At 41.6% G+C, this 21457-nt stretch overlaps 1 protein-coding gene across 4 annotated transcripts in view; it reads right to left on the bottom strand.

The window, feature by feature from the left end:
- The window catches only part of PARD3B (par-3 family cell polarity regulator beta), a 641105-nt gene that overhangs the window by 173471 nt on the left and 446177 nt on the right, over positions 1-21457 (bottom strand). For all 4 annotated transcript variants that reach the window (XM_024104030.3, XM_065562102.1, XM_065562103.1 and 1 more), the window contains 2 exons: positions 11198-11404; positions 10037-10274 (listed from right to left, as the gene is read on the bottom strand). In XM_024104030.3, the coding sequence (XP_023959798.2) occupies positions 10037-10274; positions 11198-11404 (445 nt within the window). The remainder of the gene's footprint in view (positions 1-10036; positions 10275-11197; positions 11405-21457) is intronic.

Raw genomic sequence — 21457 nt, 5'->3', positions numbered from 1 at the left:
TTCAACTTGTGAGTCAATTTTCAAGACTCAAAACACATTTTTTAAAGTTCCTAGACTACTGGCAATAGGCAGCAATATATATCTCACCACAAATTATACAGCATAGTCATCATTTACCTAGAATTCCACATAGCAATGGCTGCCAGACGTCCTCTGTGACCTTGCCTTAATTTCTCTGTGCCTTAGTTTCCTCATTATAGATAGGGAGTAGAGGGAGAGGAAGGGACCACAAATGGAGCCTTGCGAGATACCCAGAGAAAGGGGGAAAAGTGAAGAGGACAATTAAGAAACAAGACTTAGCTGGAACAATCAGAGGAATAGGAGAAGCTGAGCGAACAGACAGCAGAAGCTAATGAAGGTCAGAACTCAACATTCTAAAAGCTACGAGTGCTAAAAGATTCTGACATGTCAAGGAGGATAACAGAACACAGGCCCAGAGACTGGCTAAGAAGAAGTCATTAGAGACTCTGGCAAGAACAGTTTTAGTGGAGTGTCGAGGATTGAAGCTTGATTAGGTAGGGTCAAGAAACTGCAAGAAAGGAGATTCAGGTGATGATTGTAGACAGCATGTTCAAGGAGGTGGAGACAAAGAGGAGGAGAAAGATAGGGTAATGGCTTGAGGGTGGGTCATTTTTTAAGATAGGGGAGTTTAAAGCATGCTAATACTTGGGGAGAAAAGAACCTACTGAGAATGAGAAGTTGATGAGAGAATTGAGAGGGGAGGTGAGAGTAGATACCATGGAGGTAAAGAGTTGAAAGGCTGGAAGAAAGCAGGCAGAAAGTCTCAGTGACAGGAGAAGAGGAGGAGGGTATACTAGAGAGCTGGAGGAAAAAGGGCTGGGGGAAGTCATGCCAGATCATCTTATATTTTTAAGAAAGAAAACAATCTTAAGTACTTATATGACATCTATTAATGTAGTATCTGAGCATCTCACAATCTTTAATATATTTATCCTCACAGCTACCTTGTGAGGTAGGGAAGTGATATTATCCCCACTGTACAAGTAGAGAACTGAGGCATCAAAATCAATGGGAGTTAGGTGTCTAAATACCTTTAAAAATCTGGTCCCACAGGACTTTCCCAAGGTGCCACAGACTAAGGAATTGAATCTAGGATTCTCAAGTCCCACACTAATACTGTATCCACTGGACTATTCTTCCTCTCTGGACTATCCTCCTCTAACATCCTGCACTGAGAAAAAGGAGCAGGAGTGTGGGGAAGAGTGGCTCAAAGGGGTCTGGTATTCTTAAGTGACTAACTCCACATGCTCTAAAATTATGATTACCCAGAAATCAGCTTTGCTCCCTTTTACATGTCAGCAAAACAAAAGGTCAGCCTGCTAAAAAAATACTGGCAAGGCCTGACTTTCGTCTAGTAACAGCAAGACATATTTTTTAAAGCAATAGTTAAATAAATGGCTGCATGTCTTTAATCATTGTGATTTAAAATGTCAATTGGATTTGAGATGCCATGTGCATTTAATCAATGTCTCTGTATTATAAAATAAATATTACTTTAGTTTGACTGCTTTGTCTGGCATAAATCATAATTCAGTGAGATAAGTACATTTCACTTTCTGTACAGATGGCTGTTAATGGCAATACCTGTTAAACTGGCACCTGCCAAAACTTTGTAGTTAAGGAATCTGTTAGTATTCCTATTATATGTCCCTATTTCTATAAATTTGCTGTTAAGTATTTTTTCTTTATTTATGTAGCAAGAATTATTGAAGTACACGAGCCAAAGAAAAAATACTGTTCTTTAAAGGTAGAATTAATGTCTGGTACTTGCACTGTATTTATTTCTTGTTGATAAAGGTTGTTAAAATGAGTAATGGAAAAGTCTATTGAATGAAGAATAAACACAACACTAAAGTGTACCCACTGAGGAAACACTTCAAGGACTCATCTTGCAGTTTGTGTTAGGCCACTTCCGCAGAGGAGTACTCTGGGAAACAAGTAAATTGGAGTCTGAGGTCTGGTCTATATAGTGGGTTTATATGTTGCAAACCAGGGTGTGAATGTGCAGCATGCTAGCCTGCCGTGCATTAACACAGTGGTCCCCAAACTGTGAGGCATGCCCAATTAGGGAAACGTGGAGGAATTTTTGCATGGGGGCATGAGGTGGGACCTGGGCCAGCCCCCAGGGGGAGTGGGGAGGGAGTGCCACCCACTGCTCTGCCCCCAGCCCGGCTCTGTCCTCAGCCACAACTCCACTCCGGCCCCTGCTCCGCCACCTGTCCAGCCCCAGCCCCACTCCGCCCCCAGCCCAGCTCCAACCCCAGCTCCACTCTGCCCCCAGCCCAGCTCCAACCCCAGCTCCACTCTGCCCCCAGCCCAGCTCCAACCCCAGCTCCACTCTGCCCCCATCCACAGCTCTACTCTCCCCCTGTTCCGCCTCCAGCCGAGCTCTGCCCTCATTCCCTCTCCACCCCCCAGGCCAGCTCCATCTCTAGCCCCACCTCCTCCCCTATCCCCAGTTTAGCCACCAACTCCATCTTCAGCCCAAGCTTCTCCGCTGAGCCAACTGTGCCGTAATGTAGGGGGGACGCAGACAGATTCTATTACTGTTAAGGGGGCGGGCATGACAGGAAAAGTTTGGGCACCACTGCATTAACACATCGCGTGGACCTTGCTACTGCACACTAAGTTCCATAGTGAATTCAGTAGCAGGAGCAACACGGCGAGTTAGTGCACAACAAGCTAGTGCCCTGTAGATTGAGTCATGCACTAACTCGAACACAGAAGCCCAGAAAAGCCTGTGAGAACCTTGTCATCCCCAGGAAAGTCCTGCTTATTAAATTAGAACTCATATTTTAAGCAGCACTGGAGATCCCATTTGTTTTAACAAGCACTACATACACAGACATGAAAATTAAGTGTGTGTGTGTATATTTAAGTAAATGAGTATGCAAATTGTCCTTTAAAGATACAGCTCTCAATTGTATTCATTTAATTACATATTAAATAATGGTATTTTAACTTGAAGTAGAGATGCAGCTATTTTATAAAAGTATACTTTGCTTCTCAAAATACAAGTTTGTGATTTCTAGTCTTTAAAAGTAATCAAGCTGGACTTTGTGCTCTGATCTGTTAAGCAAATATCTCATTATCCAAGTGAAGGAATGAGAATAAGGGGTCTATTCTTCTTCAGTGCACTTGTACAAGTCTCATTAACATTAATGAGATTTATGCATGCATATTAAGAGGAGAACAGACCCCTAATTAAACAAATAAGTCTTTAGTAGGCAGTCTGCATGATCATTTTTAGTACAGAAAAATCCTCTTGTCTCTGCTTTGGACAAACTATAAACATAACTAAGTAGTCATCAATACTATGGAGGAGGAGGAAGAACGTGTCATACATCATTCAGTTTAAAAAAAAATGATTTGACAAACCACCAATACATTTTTAAATTCAATAGCTGCAACCTCCCCCCCCTTCTGTACACACGAAAATAAACAGTTTTATTTTACTGAGATATTTGTACAGTAGATGTGCTTAACAGATGAAAGGAAATTAAGGTCTCATAATAGCTTAACAGCTTCCCAGAACACTGGCCACCTCAACTGGTCCTCTCCACCAAATACAAAAGGACAATCTGTCTCAGATTTCTCTGTTAGTTGAGATACAAATGACTCTAAAATCACCTTAAATTAATCTGATTATAATTTAATTTAGTTGTCTCTTTTTTGTTTACCCATGTCTACCTATTTATTTCCATCACTCTCTCTATACATATTAAATTTCTCTCCAGGCAGCAGATAGCTATTATTTGCCCTATCGGTCTACGTTATATTGCTAACTTTTCTCACAAACGCTTAATTTTGCAGAGCAACACAGGCTAGAAAAAAATGATACTATAAGGTATCACACCACTACACTTAATGGAAGTCAATACCTGAATATTATGCTATCTACTCTGCAATACCATTACAGGATCAACACCGCCAGTCATAAAAAGTATCTGAGTACAAGGCCTGTAATGGTAATAACAGGGGGTGGGAATAGAGGGAACGAGGGTCATTTCTCTCTTCCAACTAAAATGAAAAATTAAAATCACTAGGGCACTTAGCTCAAAGGAAAATTGGCAAATTAAGAGTACAAAAAATAAAATATTCATGGCTCATATTGTGAAAAGGAAAGTAAATAATTTAAGATGAATTGTTATGTGAGGAAAAGTAGCATTTCCAAAGAGGAAAAAAGTGACTGTAACTAATATTCTCTTCTCTATTTCTTGAACCACTTATGTGAACGGCAGTGGCCATTGACATGCAAATCTAGTGTTTTTTTTACTGATACCAATCCAGTAAAGCTAATTGTACAAATGGAGTTATGTTACATTAAGACAAGAGTTCTTCTTTTCAGTGGGCTTCTGAACCCAAACTGAAGAAAGAATGAGAAGCTTCTTCCCTGTGCGCGCCAGTTTGGCTGTCCTTTTGCCTCTGAATCATCATCAAGTACACAGTTGGTCTGGTACTACAGCAAAACATCATGACTGCAGCCTGTTGGCCTCTGCCTGCAGGGAACTAGCTATTAAAATTTCACTGGCATGGCTGCAGTCCATTAGCTAACTTACCTTCTTACCCATAAAGCTGAATGGCTAGCCAGAAATTTTACAACCCTATCTGGAAAAGGTAATAACAGGGCCATAGACATGTGACATTTATTATACACTAGGCCCGTAGCAGCTGTGGTGGGATCAGGGACAGAGTAGGACAGATGTCACATTCCCTTGGGGATTTAAAGGTTCAGTCTTTAACTTAATTTGAAACCTGAGTTAAAGCCCAGCTTTGTGGGGAAAGTATATAATGACAGGCAGGACAATTAAATAACTATAGACCACAAATTAAGAATCTAGAGTCCCTCACCTAGCAAACTCTGGAAAAAGATATTTTCCTCAGATTAACCTCTTGGTTAGATCTGTCCAGAGCTCCCAATGCTAAGTGCTAATGCATTTTACATTAGTGTTCAACATCAGGAAATTCCAATGCCCTGCACCAAGGGGTTAATTAACCCTTCAAAACAGCCAAAAGAGTAATTTAGAAAGGGCTTAGATGCAATTCTGAAACAATGAATGACACAATGGCCTTATTTAAAGCATAAAGTATGTCATTACAGCACACAGTTTCTCATGCAAATGAAGAATCCTTCAAGATGAAGAGAGTTGACTTGAGGAAGAGCACGCCTCCCCAAACCTTGCCATGGCCTGAAACAATGATTAGTGCAGGAAGAAAGGGCTGAACTGAGAACTTAATGGGATACTGTCTAGTCTCACTGCTGTTTCAGGTTTCTATGAAATACATAAAAGTTTAGAGTGTAACTGAATGAGAATATTTTGATATATTCAAAAAGAGTAATTGCTTGGTGCTAGACATTGGCTTTTCCTGACGTTATGGCATAAATTCAATCACAGCTCCATTAATGACAATATTTAATATACAGTAATTATTACCTGATATACAACATCAAATAACTTTAATTATGTTGTCTTGTGTTGGGTCACTTTATAAGTCATTATGAGCCAATGTAACAGGGTACGGTAAAATACATAATGACGCTATGTGAGCTAATCCTAAATGCAAACATCTTACTCAAGTAGATGTCTGTTATTCTTTGGATAGTACATATATGGGCCAATATTGAGGGAGGTCATAAATACATCACTACTCACAATACCTAGCCCTTACTACCAAGAAGTAGAACATCAAACATCGTACAATGAAGTGTCCTGCAACTAAACACCATCAAACACTATTATGGATTTTAAAAAACTGTCAAATTGAGAACCAGCTTCAGCTATGTTTAAAAATCTCACACCTGGCCAAAAGGGATAAACCCAGAAAATGTGGAAGCTGACAGTCCATGTTTAACTGTTTAAAATATAACACTGAGTTTTTAAACAGTGATTAGAACAATACAAGCATTCGTGCTTGATGGTCTCCCTGAATCATATCCACCTAAATAAAACTTCAATCCATGAGAAATTTAGCAGGAAAGCAATTATTTTTTTAATTAAAAAAAAAAAAAGATTCACAATCCACAAGTAAATAGCAGCTGAGCAACAGATGAGGAACTAAGTGAAATCTGTTAGCAACTGGTAACAGCTTTGATATTTTCTGTTGTTAAAAGGGGGGGAGGGGAGGGGAAAGTGTTCAGCAGCGATTCCAATATGTTCAGAAATCTCATCTGAGAAAGGCTATAGCAGCAGTTACTTTTTTCGTACTAAAGACAAAGGTTAGGGGTGGTTTTAATACATTAAACTGCATTGGTGTTGACAAGCGAAACAAGCAAGCTCACATAGCCATATTACAGATATGAAAAATATGCAATCACTATATACTGCATAGTAAGTATGCATGTAGTGCATAAAAATATCCACCACAGTCTAGTGCAGGGGTGGGCAAACTACGGCCCGCGGGCCACATCCAGCCGGCAAGACGGTCCTACCCGGCCCCTGAGCTCCCAGTGGGGGAGGCTAGTCCCTGGCCCCTCCCCTGCTGCCCCTCCTCCCCGCAGCCGCGCTGCCGCATGGGGAGCGCTCTGGCCTGTCGCTCCTGTCAGGCTGCACAGCTTGCGCCCGCCTACCTCCCAGGCTTTCTAATAAGCCAGTCCTGCCATTCTGAGAGGCATGGTAAGGGGGCAGGGAGCAGTGGGGTGGGATAAGGGGTCCTGGGGGGGGGCGGGGAGTCCCGGGGGGCGGTCAGGTGACAGGGCGCAGTTGGATGGGTTGGAGGTTCTGGGGGGGGCAGTCAGGGGACGGAGAACAGGGGGGTTGGATAGGCGTGGGAGTCCTGGGGGGGAGCCCTGTCAGGGGTCGGGGGTGTGGATAGGGGTCGGGGCAGTCAGGGAACAGGGAACGGGGGGGAGGGGTTAGATAGGGGGCGGTCCTGGGAGGAGGTGGTCAGGGGACAAGGAGCACAGGGGTTGGATGGGGAGGGTTCCGGGGGGGCGGATAGGGTTGGGGTCCTGGGAGGGGGTGGTTGGATGGGTTGGAGGCTCTGAGGGGAGCAGTCAGGGGGCGGGAAGTGGGAGGAGGCGGAGGCCAGTCTGTTTGGGGAGGCACAGCCTTCCTTACCCGGCCCTCCATACTGTTTCACAACCCCGATGTAGTCCTTGGGCCAAAAAGTTGGCCCACTCCGGCCTAGTGTAACTTTCCTAGTAGGTAATGGATTAATTTGTGCCTTGAACAGCTCGTCATTATCTCTCTCTTTACAGTCTAGCCTCCTCCTATTCCTCTGAAACGACCTGTATCATGGTTAACAATGATCTCTTCCTGATCAAATCTCAAGGCTGCTTCTCCATTGTTATCTTCCTAGATCTGGGACCGTCAACATGGCAGAACCACCCTTCTTAAAACCTCTTCCTTGCTTGGTTTCAACAATTCTGCTTTGCCAGTTCTCCTACTTCTTCTAGCTGCTCCTTCAGTGTCTCCTCTGTTGGCACTTCCTCCCTTCCTCTATCAGTCTATCACAGGGTTACGTCCTTTGCCCTCATCCTCCTCTCACTCTACACTTTTTCGGGGCAACCTTGTAACTAGAACTACCATCTCTATAACGCAGACTCCCAGGTTTCTTTCTCCATCCAAACTTTCTCTTCCTTGTTTGCACTCGTATTTCTTATAACTCCTATGACATTTCCTTCTGCCAGCTGGAATTCAACATGTCAAAAACCGAACTCGACTTTCTTTATTAAAAAAAAAAAAAAAAACTTCCCACCACTTCTTTCGCTATAAATATTAACTATTATCCGCCATCCTCCATGTAGCACTCACCACCTTTGTGTCATCTTCATCTTCTCTCTCTACCCTACAGATGTTCTACCACTAAATCATGCCAGTTTCACTTCTGTAACATCTTAAAAATCTGCCTCTTTCTTTACATTCCTGCTGCTAAAATCCTTGATCATCCTGAACCTTTATTACTTCAATCCCCTTCTTTCTGACCCTTCTGACACTCTCCTTACTCTAATCAATCCAAAACTTTGCTGTGAATATCACCTCTGATACCTAATGCTACCTTTTAAAATTCTTTCACTTGTGCCCCAAAGCTCCTTGTTCATGCTTTTAAGGCCATCCACAATTGCCTCCCCCCCCCATACCTGTCTGCATTTGCCCCTCCCCCATTTAGGTTTGATTTGATAGTCAATAAGACGTGTTCTGAGTCACTTAGGTGCTTTGCTAAATCCTACTCTTATTTCCTCAAATGCCCTCGTTGCTCAGCCCAAATTGCTCATCTCCATTCCTTGTTTCATGCTCCCCTCTATGACTGGGACATCCTTCCTGACCCCACCCATCATGCCTCCACCTGCTCCTCCTCCAAGTCCCTTCTCAAAATCCACTCTTCAAGAAAGCTTTTAAGTGATAGCCCCCTAACATTAAAACAGATATAAATTATAATCATGTTTTAAAAACACAAACAAATGAAAAACAAAAAGAAAACCCTTAGTTACTCTTTAGAAGATCTACAAACTTCCCAAGTGAGTACACAATTATATTGTCCTTGCCTACAAACTTCCCTCCTTCTGTTCCATCTAATCTTGTCACCTCCATTTTCCATGTGTCTTAATTTAGACTGTAAACAATTTGAGGCAGGAATTCCATCTTTGTCCTGTCCCTTTGTCATGCTTGATGGATATATAATAAACAGTAATAATGAAAAATATCAGTTGATAAGACTCCCTATCAAAATTAAATCTAACTGTGGGAAAAGTTCAGATGAATAATATATGCATGTAGTCAAAATATGAAACATGTAGACTTCATGTTGTTATCTCTCTCTAGAAAAACAGTATTACTTTTGCTTGAAGTGAAGTTATACTCTAAAAAGTGAATCAGTAGTACTGGAGTCCTTTGGTTCCATGTTTCTTGTTTATCAATAACACTGCCAACCGAACAAACTCGATCTTGGATCTGAAATCAAGCATACATCTTCACCAGTAATAAAGATTTTGAATGTGGATCTTAGTCAACAGATCTGTTGGTGATGCATGAGCCAGAATAATTACATTTTTGCCAAATTAGCGTGCAATCCAGTTTCCATTCTCACAGCTTTATTAGCTCTCCAGGGTTAACGGGAGCACAAAAGCAGATATGAGACTAAAGATACACAAAGAGAAGAGCTGTTGAAGAACTCACTATTATAATTAATTAAAAAAACCCTGACAGATTCATTTTAAGACAGATTTCTTTAAACTCTATGAACACAAATGTGTGTGCAAATTGCACACTTAGTTAGCATGTATAATTATTCAAATAGTATGCATATCTGTGCATTTATGGACAGCTATCTTATTCTCATTAATCATTGTGGTAACTGTATGTGCAAATTAAGTATACACTTGTGCACGTATAGTTTGGACAATCATACCCTGGCAGTCCATAAACACATGGAAAATTTCTAAATGGTGTGCACAAATTTAATAGGGTTGTATTGACATTATGTGGAAGAAAAACAGTGAAGTCCTTGCACATAACACTTTGGAAACAAACTCCTTATGCGGTGTATCAAGGACATCAAGAGGAAACAAGCCCTAGTTTGTATGTTCCAATCTCTATATTTTGAAAAGCATGATCTGTGGGGCATCTTTGTAGTAGAATTTCTGAGGTTACAGCAAAACACTTCTTCCATTTAAACTATGCACCAAGGTTTTGTTCCATACTAGGTTGGCCTACAGGCCAGAATATACCAGTAGTGTCCAAAAGTTTAATGTAATACCTGGAAATAGCAAACATTCCCTCCAAATGCATTTTTCCCTTATATTTTCTTTATGCTCAAGCCTCATACAGTTTTCCTACCAAATGCACATGAATTCCAAGGGCACAAAAAGTTTTGCCAGCTAAAGGTCTTTCCCCTTAGCTAATGGTTTGGTATAAAAATCGATAGTGCTTTCTTTTTAACTGACAAACATTTTTGTCTGCTTGTTGAGATCATCAGTGATTTCACAGAATATTTTCATGAGCTTCTTCAGGAAAATATGTGTGCGTGTGTGTGTGTGCGCGCGTGCGTGCATATGTTTTAAGCACAAGAACCATACCTCAACATGGCACCAAAACCCTTCTTCTTCGTTTTCTTCTCTGGATCTTCATTTTCTTCCTTCCTTTTCTTCTCTTTGACTTTAGCTTTGCTCTTTCCTTTTTTCTTCTCCTTCTCTTTATTTTTTTTGTCTTTCTTTGCCTTGGTTTCTACATCTTCTAGTTCAGGATTCCCTTGCGGGGCTGATTCAAAGTTCTGAGTTTCTTGAGCAGAGAGAGAGCTCTTATCAGACAGACCATCTGCAGAGACAGAAAGAGAATCAGTAAACATGGTTATGGGCCATTTATGATCAGGAAAATGCAAACGAGCAATATGGAATCAATGTAGAATAAAGTGCTGCAATAGTTCACAATGCACGTTCATTTAATCGTATCATTTAAAAAAGCAGATTAAACATATATCTAGTTAATTCAAGCAGGGCTCTATTGTCAATTAAGCACAGAATTATTATAGTTACTTGTTTTCTAGTTATTATTTCTTGTATGAAAATCTTGACATGTGGTAAAACATACTTCTTTTTGAAATCTGGCTTGTTAACTTCCATCAAGTCAAGAAAGCCCACAAGCTGGGACACAAACAGCGAGAGCTTATTTCAACAAGAGGTTCTAAGAACCTGCATATCCTAACTACTGTACAAAACTACTGCAGTCACTCCTTGCTCTCAGGCTATTTCTGATGTCTCTAAAAGGAACAGCAAGACAATTTCTCTGCCTGTTTAGAGGAGAGCTAGGGTAGTTTCACTTTAGGAACTCAAGAACTGAACATAATGATGCAGTTCATGCTGTAAAGCAGGGGGTTCCCAGTCTGGGGATTGTGACCCCCATAGGTGTCATGAACAAGTGGGGTCAAGGTGTTGTGGCTACTCTGTCCTTCCTGTATTGCTAAACAGGGCTCCTGCTAGACGGGAGGGGGTTCCGGTATGGTCTCCGTATGGAAAAGGGAGCTGCAAAGGAAAAGGCTGAGACTCACTGCCGAGACTTCAGTGGAAGTTGGCTCAGGCTCTAGGACAGCATACACAGTAATTTGGCCCTAATTCAGCAGAACACTTATGCACAATGCCTTCAACTGGATTTAAGCACCTCCTTTGAATGCTTTGCTGAATGGAGCCTTAGTCTGTACTAACTGGTGAAAGCTTCCCAAATAAGTACATGAAACAGCATACCCTCTTCTGCATCTTCAGGTCCATCATAAGATTTGTCAATGGCAGCTCTGAAGCTCTCGTTACAGCCCCGACCACGGACCATGTGAGGTCTGGGTCTGTGGAAAGGAAGTTCGTTCTTCCTGACTTCAGCCACAGCCGTCTGCAAGCTCTCCAGGGAGCTGGACTTTTTTAAGCCCAGAGTGGGACCAAAATCTTTGCCAGGAGATTCTGGGGAAGGAAAACTTAATGTTTACATTTAAAGTACATAGAAATAAAAGCAATACAATTAGGGCAGTCAAGCAATTAAAAATTTAATCAATTAATTGTGCGATTAAAACATTAATTAATCGCACTGTTAAACAATAATAGAATACCATTTATTTAAATATTTTTGGACGTTTTCTATATTTTGATTTTAATTACAACACAATACAAAATGTACAGTGCTCACTTTATATTTATTTTTGAAAACAAAAGAAACAGTATTTTTCAATTCCCCCATTACAAGTACTGTACTGCAATCTCTATCATGAAAGTTGAACTTACTAATGTACAATTATGTACAAAAAGCCTTAATTCAAAAATTAAACACTGTAAAACTTTAGCGCCTACAAGTCCACTCAGTCCTACTACTTGTTCAGCCAATTGCTCAGACAAAGAAGTTTGTTTACATTTTCAGGAGATAATACTGCCTGCTTCTTGTTTACAATGTCACCTGAAAGTGAGAATAGGTGTCGCATGGGACTGTCATAGCCAGTGTTCACAAGATAGTTACATGCCATATGCGCTAAAGATTCATAAGTCTCTTCATGCTGCAACCACCATTCTAGAGGACATTCGTTCATGCTGATGACAGGTTCTGCTCAATAACTATTCAAAACAGTGCAGACCAATTCATGTTTATTTTCATCATCTGAGTCAGATGCCACCAGCAGAAGACTGATTTTCCTTTTTGGTGGTTCGGGTTCTGTAGTTTCTGCATCCGAGTATTGCTCTTTTAAGATATCTGAAAGCATGCTCCACATCTCGTCCCTCTCAGATTTTGGAAGGCACTTCAGATTCTTAAACCTTGGGTCAAGTACTGTATCTATCCTTAGAAATCTCACATTGGTACCTTCTTTGCGTTTTGTCAAATCTGCAGTGAAAGTGTTCTTAAAATGAACAACGTGCTGGATCATCATCCGAGACTGCTATAACATGAAATATATGGCAGAATACGGGTAAAACAGAGAAGGAGGTATACAATTCTCCCACAAGGAGATCAGTCACAAATTGAATTAAAGCATTCTTTTTTTTAACGAGCGACATCCGCATGGAAGCATGTCCTCTGAATGGTGGCCAAAGCATGAAGGGGCATACGAATGTTTAGCATATCTGGCATGTAAATACCTTCCAATGCCAGCTACAACAGTGCCATGTGAACATCTGTTCTCACTTTCAGGTGTCACTGTAAATAAGAAGAGGGCAGCATTATCTCCCGTAAATGTAAATGAACTTGTTTGTCTTAGCAATTGGCTGAACAAGAAGTAGGACTGAGTGGACTTGTAGGCTCTAAAGTTTTACACTGTTTTGTTTTTGAGTGCAGTTATGTAACAAAAGAAATATCTACATTTGTAAGTTACACTTCCACGATAAATAGATTACACTATGGTACTTGTATGAGGTGAATTGAAAAATACTATTTCTTTTGTCTATCATTTTTACAGTGCATATATTTGTAATGAAAAATGAAGTGAACACTGTATACTTCGTATTCCGTGTTGTAACTGAAGTCAATATATTTGAAAATGTTGAAAAACATCCAAAAATATTTAATAAATTTCAATTGGGATTTGATTATTAAAACTGCGATTAATCGTGATTAATTTTTTTTGAGTTAATCGCATGAGTTAACTGCGTTTAATCGACTGCCCTAACAATTATACATGTTTAACTGTACACATCCATTACTCAGTGGCTTTAAAATACAATGCAATCAATGGAATTAATTTTAACAACATCAAGATAAACAAAGTTCTATAGAGATTCCAGCTAAGATTTGTGTCTTTACAGAGGAGACATTTTACTAGTGCTGTTCTGGAGCTCCCCTCTGACCAAACTTAAGGTGAGGTTTGCAATGATTCCTGTACCGACAGCCAGGGCCAGCTCCAGCTTTTTTGACGCCCCAAGAGGCGAAGAAGAAGGAAAAAAAACAAAAACCGCGATCGGCGGCAGCTCTACCACGCCGCTTCATTCTTTGGCGGCAATTCGGTGGCCGGTCCTTCCCTCCGAGAGGGACCGAGGGACCCGCCGCTGAATTGCCACTGAAGACCCGGTCATGCCACCCCTTTCCATTGGCCGCCCCAAGCACCTGCTTCCTGCACTGGTGCCTGGAGCCGGCCCTGCCGACAGCAAACACCCCAATTCAGGACATTGCTGTTAGAAATGACGTATCCTTAGAGCTCACAGAAATATTTATGAAAAACAAACTTTTGGCTTTTGGAATGGCTCAGATTGCATGGGTGGTAGATATTTGCAAACAAATTTCTTGTGAGAATAGATCTCCAGATCTCCTACAAGGTCTTTATCCAAAGCCTTCACTTCAAGTCACATAAGCTGAATGCTGTGCTATGCTATCAATACACTCATAATGGTTTTCAGGAACAAAGCATAAACATTTCTAGCAAAACAAACAAAATATAAACTTATTTGCCCAGGGATGCTGCCTCTTTCCTTTTCAGGAGAAAGCAAGTAGATTCCTAGTAGATATCTTCTGTCTATGAACACATCCATCTCATGGCTGACTGAATTTTTGGGGGAGGCTACTGTTAATATAATTGCTGTGCCACACTGCAATTCACCAAGATTTTTCACTTACAAAAACAGGTTTCAAGAGGCGGGAAAGCTAAAAAGAAAGTGAGAGTTCTGAGATACACTAATCCGGAGGGAAATGTAGGAAATGACTCAATTTGAAATAGTATTTTGGTTTTTACTTAATTTGTATATGACAAGCCAGGAAATAGAACCAATAAAGGTAGAAAATAAAAGCAGCTTATGTACTCCAAGGCTTCAGAGTAAGCCATATTAAAAGGCACAATATATAAAACCGTGTCGATAGGTGTTACCACCACAAGTAGCTGGATGACATCTGAACAAGAGACTATCACATACAATTTCACTGACTGTCCCTATTGAAGAGATTCTAGGATCACAAGAAAACCAGAAATATTGATACTATGCTGTTATTTCAGCAATTCTCGAAAAAGTCTCAGTCATTTTAAATGTCCATTTTTTTTTGTAAAAAATAAGAGCTGAGAAATAAAAAAAATGCAATTAGTGAAATCTTAAAAAGAAATGGGAAAAGCTAAGCATTGGCACCAAATGTCGAATCATCATAAGAGTCTACACAAAGCAATTTACACTGCCATTTCCTGGGACTTTGACATGAGGTTAAAAAAAAATGAAAAGACAGAAACCCAGTTTAAGGGAAACCTGGTTGCTAGGTCACGAAGTGCAACCTTCTTTTGTTCATTAATTGCCATTCTGGAGACTACCATTATTGCCAAATTAGCGAGTGCTAAAATGGATTTAGAGCATTGACTTGCATACAACATAAAGGTGCTTAAAATCACTCAAAACGTGTGCATCAGTAAAAGGCACTGTGGTGTCTGTCTCAGGCAGAGAGTGAGGAACAAGAGACAAGGGAAGCATAATCACTGCAAAAGAAAGGGCAAAGTGAAAACCTCTCTGATCAGCACAGAAAGAGCTTTTCAGTCAGAAAACAGCTCTGATTGCTAGGTTTGGACAGGAAGCCACTACACAGCTCTCAATAAATTAGAGCATGGTACATTGCATCAGCTAAACTAAATACAACCCTGGAACTGGACTGAACCATGAAGCAGACCTAGGGTTAGGACTTCTGTCTGGACAAATGTAGGCAAGGTTATTACAGAGGTGATGCCTTTGACTTCCATGGGGAGCAGCTGCTTCCTGCATCACTGGCAAATAATTAATAGAGCATCGTTAACAGCAGGTTTGGAGAAGGTCATGCACAGAGTTCCCACCTCCACAAGAAACAAGTAATATATAAAAACTAGGTACCTTAAATAGAAATAAGCCAGCAATTCAGGCTGGAAGACTATCCTTAACTCATCAATGAAATCCATATCGATTTCCAAATAAGTAGGACATTTTACACAGCATTTGCACTTATGCTAAGGCACTGTGAGAGAGGTTAGAGAAAATGTTGAATTTAAAACTATATCACACTAAATATAACCATTTGGGGTGAAATTTCTCACATTATGTCTGCCTCATGCTGTTTTTTTTTTTTTTTTTTTTTTTTTTTTTTTTAAGTTTCAGCTAAAATGGTTCAGCTCTTTTTGAGAACAAGGTTAGGGAAACATGGTTTTTTTCCCCAAAGTGGTAGCCGTGTTAGTCTGTATCAGCAAAAACGAGGAGTCCTTGTGGCACCTTAGAGACTAAGAAATGTATTTGGGCATAAGCTTTCGTGGGCTAAAACCTACTTCACCAGATGCATGGAGTGAAAAATACAGAGGCAGGTATAAATACACAGCACACAAAAAGATGCCTTGGGGGAGGGGGCAGTGCTAACGAACCAATTCAATTAAGGTGGAAGTGGGCTATTCTCAACAGTGGACAAGAAGGGGTGAATTCTAATGTGGCCAATGTAACCAAGGTGGCTCATTTCAAACAGTTGACAAGAAGGTGTAAGTATCAGCAGGGGAAAATTAGTTTTTATAGTGACCCATCCACTCCCAGTCTTTATTCAGGCCTAATTTGATGGTGTCAGTTTGCAAATTAATTCCAATACTGCAGTTTCTCATTGGAATCTGTTTTTGAAGTTTTTTTGTTGAAGAATTGCCACTTTTAAGTCTGTTATTGAGTGTCCAGGGAGATTGAAGTGTTCTCAAATATTCATACAGATGTTTAACTGAGATGCTCTAGTGTCTCCATGATTTGGAGCAGGGACTTGAAATTTGGCGGGGGAATAGCCCTGCTGTCAGAATTGTGTTTTACCATGTTCGTGAAAATTTGATCTAATTTGGTCAAGTTACGAGCCTCTGAAAAATCTTGGTTAGCCTATGCTCAATACAGACTTGTTAAAGTTTGGCAGCTAAATTCTCTGAAGATTCCAATTGTATTGGGCATGTTCTAGCCTCTCACAGCTCCTACATATTGAGTGGACGGCACATATGCCACCCCCACAGCGTGACTGAGCATGCTCCATTTCAGATCTTCAGAGATGAATCAGGCCTTTTTCTGCAATTGGGCCTCCCGTTACCCAGGGCTGTCGGTGCTGGAACTGAGAACAGAGTGACCATGTATCCTATGCTGTGAATGACCCCTATTGCTAGTGCCTGTTGTATTTCACTGATGAGCAGTCCTGTTTCAAGGACTAAACTTTTTATTATGAATTGACCTATGTATACAAAGAGGCAAGAAACTTCCTACTATTCTATGTAGTTGCAGTCTGCGACTGCCTTGTGCTGGTGTTCTTTGTTTCTGCCCCCAGCCATACAGTGTGTCTAAGAAAACAAAGACTGTATCTGGAGTGTACAGGAAACGTAGCATCTGTACACTTTCTGGAGGATTTACTTCAAAACACAACTTCCTTTTTTTAGATCCTTTTAAAAATTTCCTGATGGAACTAAAACACTACCAAACTATTACAAATACAGTAACTCTGACTCAACTGTTCAGGTCACTTAAACACAACCCTAACATGCCTCATTCAATCTCTTAGGGCATTTCAGCAGTCTTCCCAATCTGCTGCATTGCAAACCTTCTTTTGTCAAATCCTCATTTGTAACAGACTGGTCAGTCTCATGGTCAATAACAGGGTCAGTTTATGAATTGCTTTAATCTTAACTGAAGTGAGAGCAGACACAACCATGTCAAGTTGTCAGGTATCTTTGAGCAGACACTTCGATTCCTTAGTAAGATTTTGCCTTCATCTGTGATCACTGAGTGTGAGTGAGTTGACTCTTCCATCACTTTAACTTTGACTTGGCCAGTGCCCCTCTTGCCCAATTCTCACTGACTCTTTGTTTTCTTAACTGTGGGAGGTCTTGCTTTTTTATTGTAAAATTGTGTCTGACTGTACTTTCCCAGTCCTTTCCTCATTATCAACAGACTTCTTCGGCTATGGCTACACTAGAGAGCTGCTAGTGGAGCCGCTCTAAGCCAATGGGAGAGACCTCTCCCGTTGATTTAATTAATCCACCCCCGAGTGGCAAAATCGATGTCAGAGCTTCTCCCGCTGACATCATCTGTCAACACCAGCACTTAAATTGGCATAAGTTATATTGCTCAGGGGGGTGGCTAATTCACGCCCCGAGTGACATAACTTATGTCGACTTATGCTGTAGCGTAGCCATAGCCTTGGTCATCCTTTGTTTTTATCTGGTAATTGAGTATTTATACATCAGTTGTAGAGGAGTTCTGTACTTCTGACATGTTCCACAGCTGCTTGCCATTACTTTGATGTCACTATTCATCTGCGGCCAGAAAACAACTTCTCTAGCTCTCCTTTTTGGATTTGGTCATTCCCAGGTACCCTTCATGTATTCACTCCAATATTTTCCTTCTCATCACTTGGAGAACCACAATGTGTGTTCCCTTCAAGAGCACTCCTGAGATCACAGAAACCTCCTTTTTACAGCAGGGGTATGCCGGTGGGAAGGGTTGATTTTTGACTCCTTTGCTTATTGCTTGTATCACTCCTTGCAACATTTCACTTTTAGCTGTTTCTGTATATGTTTACTGTCTATTCCAGGCTATGTATTGTAAGATGGAGCTTGTGCTCTTGGGAGAGTGTCTGCCTTTACTATGTGGCATCAACAGGGCGCCAACTCCGTGGGTGCTCCAGGACTAGAGCACCCACAGAAAAAAATTAGCAGGTGCTTAGCACCCACTGGCAGCCAGCTCCTCCCTGCCCCCTCCTCGTGCCTTCTGCCCACCGGTGGCCCCACCGATCAACTCTTCCCCTCCCCGCCCAGTGCCTCTCGCCTACCACGATCAGCTGTTCTGCAGCATGCAGGAGGCAATAGTAGGCATGGGGAGGAGCGGGGATGGGGCATGCTCGGTGGAGGGGGCGGAACTGGGCAGAAAAGGAAGAGGCGGGCGGCACCTTGGGGAAAGGGATGGGTCGGCGAGGGCCTGGGGCAGTGTCTTGGGGGAAGGTGTGGGTGGGGCAGAGCAGGGGCGGTGCCTTGGGGGAAGGAGTGGAGTGTGGGTGGGGTCTGGGGCTGAGCAGGGGTTGGGCACCCCCAGGGAAAGGAAAAAGCTGGCACCTGTGGTGGCATCAGCTGGCACTTCAGGGTTACATCATACTTTTTCTTTTTCAAAAGCAGCCACTGTATCGTTGGTGGTGCTTCACCAAGCCACTTTTTGTGTAGTGCAGTCAGTGGTTTGTGAGAGTTTCTGCTTTGGCACTCCGACTATAGGGAAAGTCATGAAAGTCATGTTCAGGTTTACTTGAATCTTTGATTGATTGGAAAAGCTACCCTTGGAGGTCAATCTCTCCCAAGTATGTAATTTCTGTTGTTTGAAATTGACATTTGGTCTTATTCAATTGGTTATTAGCTCTTACAATTTACTGTACTCTCCTCATTCCTGATGCTCAATCACAGAACTGGCCCAAATCATTACATCATCGATGTGCACTTTTACGCCTGCCAGACCCTCTAGCAAATGGCTCATTGTACGGTGAAATACTTCTTGAGCCAAACATACGCCAAAAAACAGTCCTAGGAAGCAGTATCTGCCAAGGTCTGTTTTGAAAGTGCAGATCTTGGAGCTCTCCGTGTTCAAAAGATGATCTGCCAAAATCCCTCGATGCGTCTAATTTGCTGAAGAATTTGGCTCCTGCTGTTTCAGACAACAGTTCACGTCTTTGTGGGCAACTGGAAGTGTTCTCTTTGTATGTTTTTGTTCAGCTCCCTAGGGTCTGAACACAGCCCATTTTTTTCTACCATTATTAAAGAGCGAATCCGACCAGTTGACTCTTCTCTTCTCCAAATGATAGTATTTGACGTCATGTTTTGCAACTCCTCTTCTAGCCTCTCTTTTAAGGTTTTTGAGCTTTTCATGTAGCATGCACCACAGGGTCTGCATCTTCTCTTAACCGTATCTTGTATTTTACTGGGAGACATCCATTTCCTGTGAATACAGCTTTACGTGACCATAGCAATACTTGAATATCCAGTTCTGTGTTATCTTTATGACTCTCTATAGCATACATCCTCTTAACAAGACCAAGCGTCTCTCGTGTGTAGGCACAAGTCTGGTTGCTTGTCTCCGTGTATTATCACAAACTCTTGTTCTATGATTTCCCTTTGTATTGAAGCATCAGTGTGTACTCTCCCAACACTGGAATTGTTCCTCCATTATAGACTTTCATAGACACTTTTTAAACTCCCACTTTCCTGTGCTCCTTACATCTCAATTTCATTTTCTGTTATCACATTTACTCGTGCCCCAGTGTCTATCTTGTATCTCACATAAGTGCCATTTGTGCACATTTTAATTAGCCAATCTTTTGAGTTTTCAGCCTCCTCCAACATTGTGTTAAGAACAGCTTTTTCTCTTCACTTCAGGAATTCCTTTCTGCACCCAATACATGCACTTTCTCTGCACATTTTAGCACAATGGTTGGGTTTATTACAGTTTCTACATATTTGCCTGAATGCTGGGCATTTCCTATACACATGCTGGTTGCCTCATCACTGGCATTACTTCCTGGTTTCCATCCTTGGCCAATTTATTTTTTGTGAACTTTCCCTTGCTGGTTAAGTTCTGATACTCACAGTTATGTGGTGCGTGTCTTTCTCTAGGCTTTGTTGTTGTTTAAGATGCTTGGCATACACATATTGCTCTTTCTAGTGTCAGATCCATCTCCCTTAGTAACTGTTCATAGACTTTGTTATTGTTACACCACAGAACAATGTGGTCTTTAAAGAGAGTCTTTTAATATTCCATAGTCACAGGACTGACTTTTTAGTTTTAAGTCTGACAAACTCCTCTATTGTTTCCCCTTCATTCCGTGGTCTTATCCTGGACATCTCTTTCATCGGTACATTTTTTCTACGAACAAAATGATCCTTAAACATTTTCATTATTTCTGCAAAGCTTTTCTCTCCTTCCCCACCACCATCTGTATGGAACACACTGTATACATCTAAGGCTTCTGTGTCTGCCACTGTTAACAGCAGATCAATCTTTTGCTCAACCTCCAGTTTATTTGCCCCAGTGGCTTTCACATAGAGCTCATACTGCTGTTTGAATGGTTTCTAGGCATATTCCGCTTTTCCACTGATTCTCATGGCTGGTGGAGGAGTCACTTGCAGTTGCACAGGCTCTTTAATAGCCAGTTCAATGTTCTCTCTCACTAGGTTTTCCAGCATGCTGTGCCCCATTCCTGGCACCACAGTGTATCTCACTGCTGAGCAGCGTGGCATCAAGATACACTCTTTATTATGAACAGGGACTATGGACAGCAGTGAAATAACAAACTCCCTCCTGCTCTGTGTCGCTGCAGCCTGCAACTGCTCCAAGTCAGGCTGCCTAGTTTCTGCACCAGCAGAAAGTGTGCCGAGGCATCAAAGACTGCATGAAAAGTGTCCAAGTGTGACATCTCTACACTCCCTGGAGGATTCACCCTACAGCCCAGAGCCTACGCACTAATGATGATGAGGAGGAAACAGTCTGACTCGAATGCAGAGGGGTAGGGAATGGGGTCTGGGAGGGGGAACAGTAGAGGGTGGGATGACAGGCAGGAACTCAGGAGGAAGGTGTGTTAAAAACAGGAGCAGATGGGGGATAGGAACAAGAAAAAGGATAGAGGCAGAAGCAGGAGGAAGATAGGGGAGGACAGGAACAAGAATAGGGCAAGAGGAGTGTGCAGCAGAGGAGGGGAAAGAGGTAGGAAGGGGTGGGATGGAAGCAGAAGGGGACACAGGAAGATGACTCTGTAACCCCTTGAGAGCAATCCCTTACAGAATTTGGAATTGAACCCACTATTCCGGAGTCTCTATACTCCCTTACTGTGTAGCAAATAGCTGTGAAGCCAACCGGCAAAGTGCATGTCTCCATCCCCATCCGTATAGAAGGTAACCACCTTCTACTGCTACCAGTTGCTCCATTAGCTCAAGTGATAGAAGACTGTTCTATGGATATAAAGATTGCAGCGCTACAGATGACCCATGTGGGGGTCAATATAATTCCACATAAAGAAACAAGGGTTATTTTTAAAATTGTAAGTGTTTTTATTTTTCAAAT

Source organism: Chrysemys picta, chromosome 11, assembly GCF_011386835.1.
Source record: "Chrysemys picta bellii isolate R12L10 chromosome 11, ASM1138683v2, whole genome shotgun sequence".
NCBI lineage: Eukaryota > Metazoa > Chordata > Testudines > Emydidae > Chrysemys > Chrysemys picta.
The sequence above is the reverse complement of the archived record's forward strand: the minus strand, read 5'-3'. Positions and strand labels throughout refer to the sequence as shown.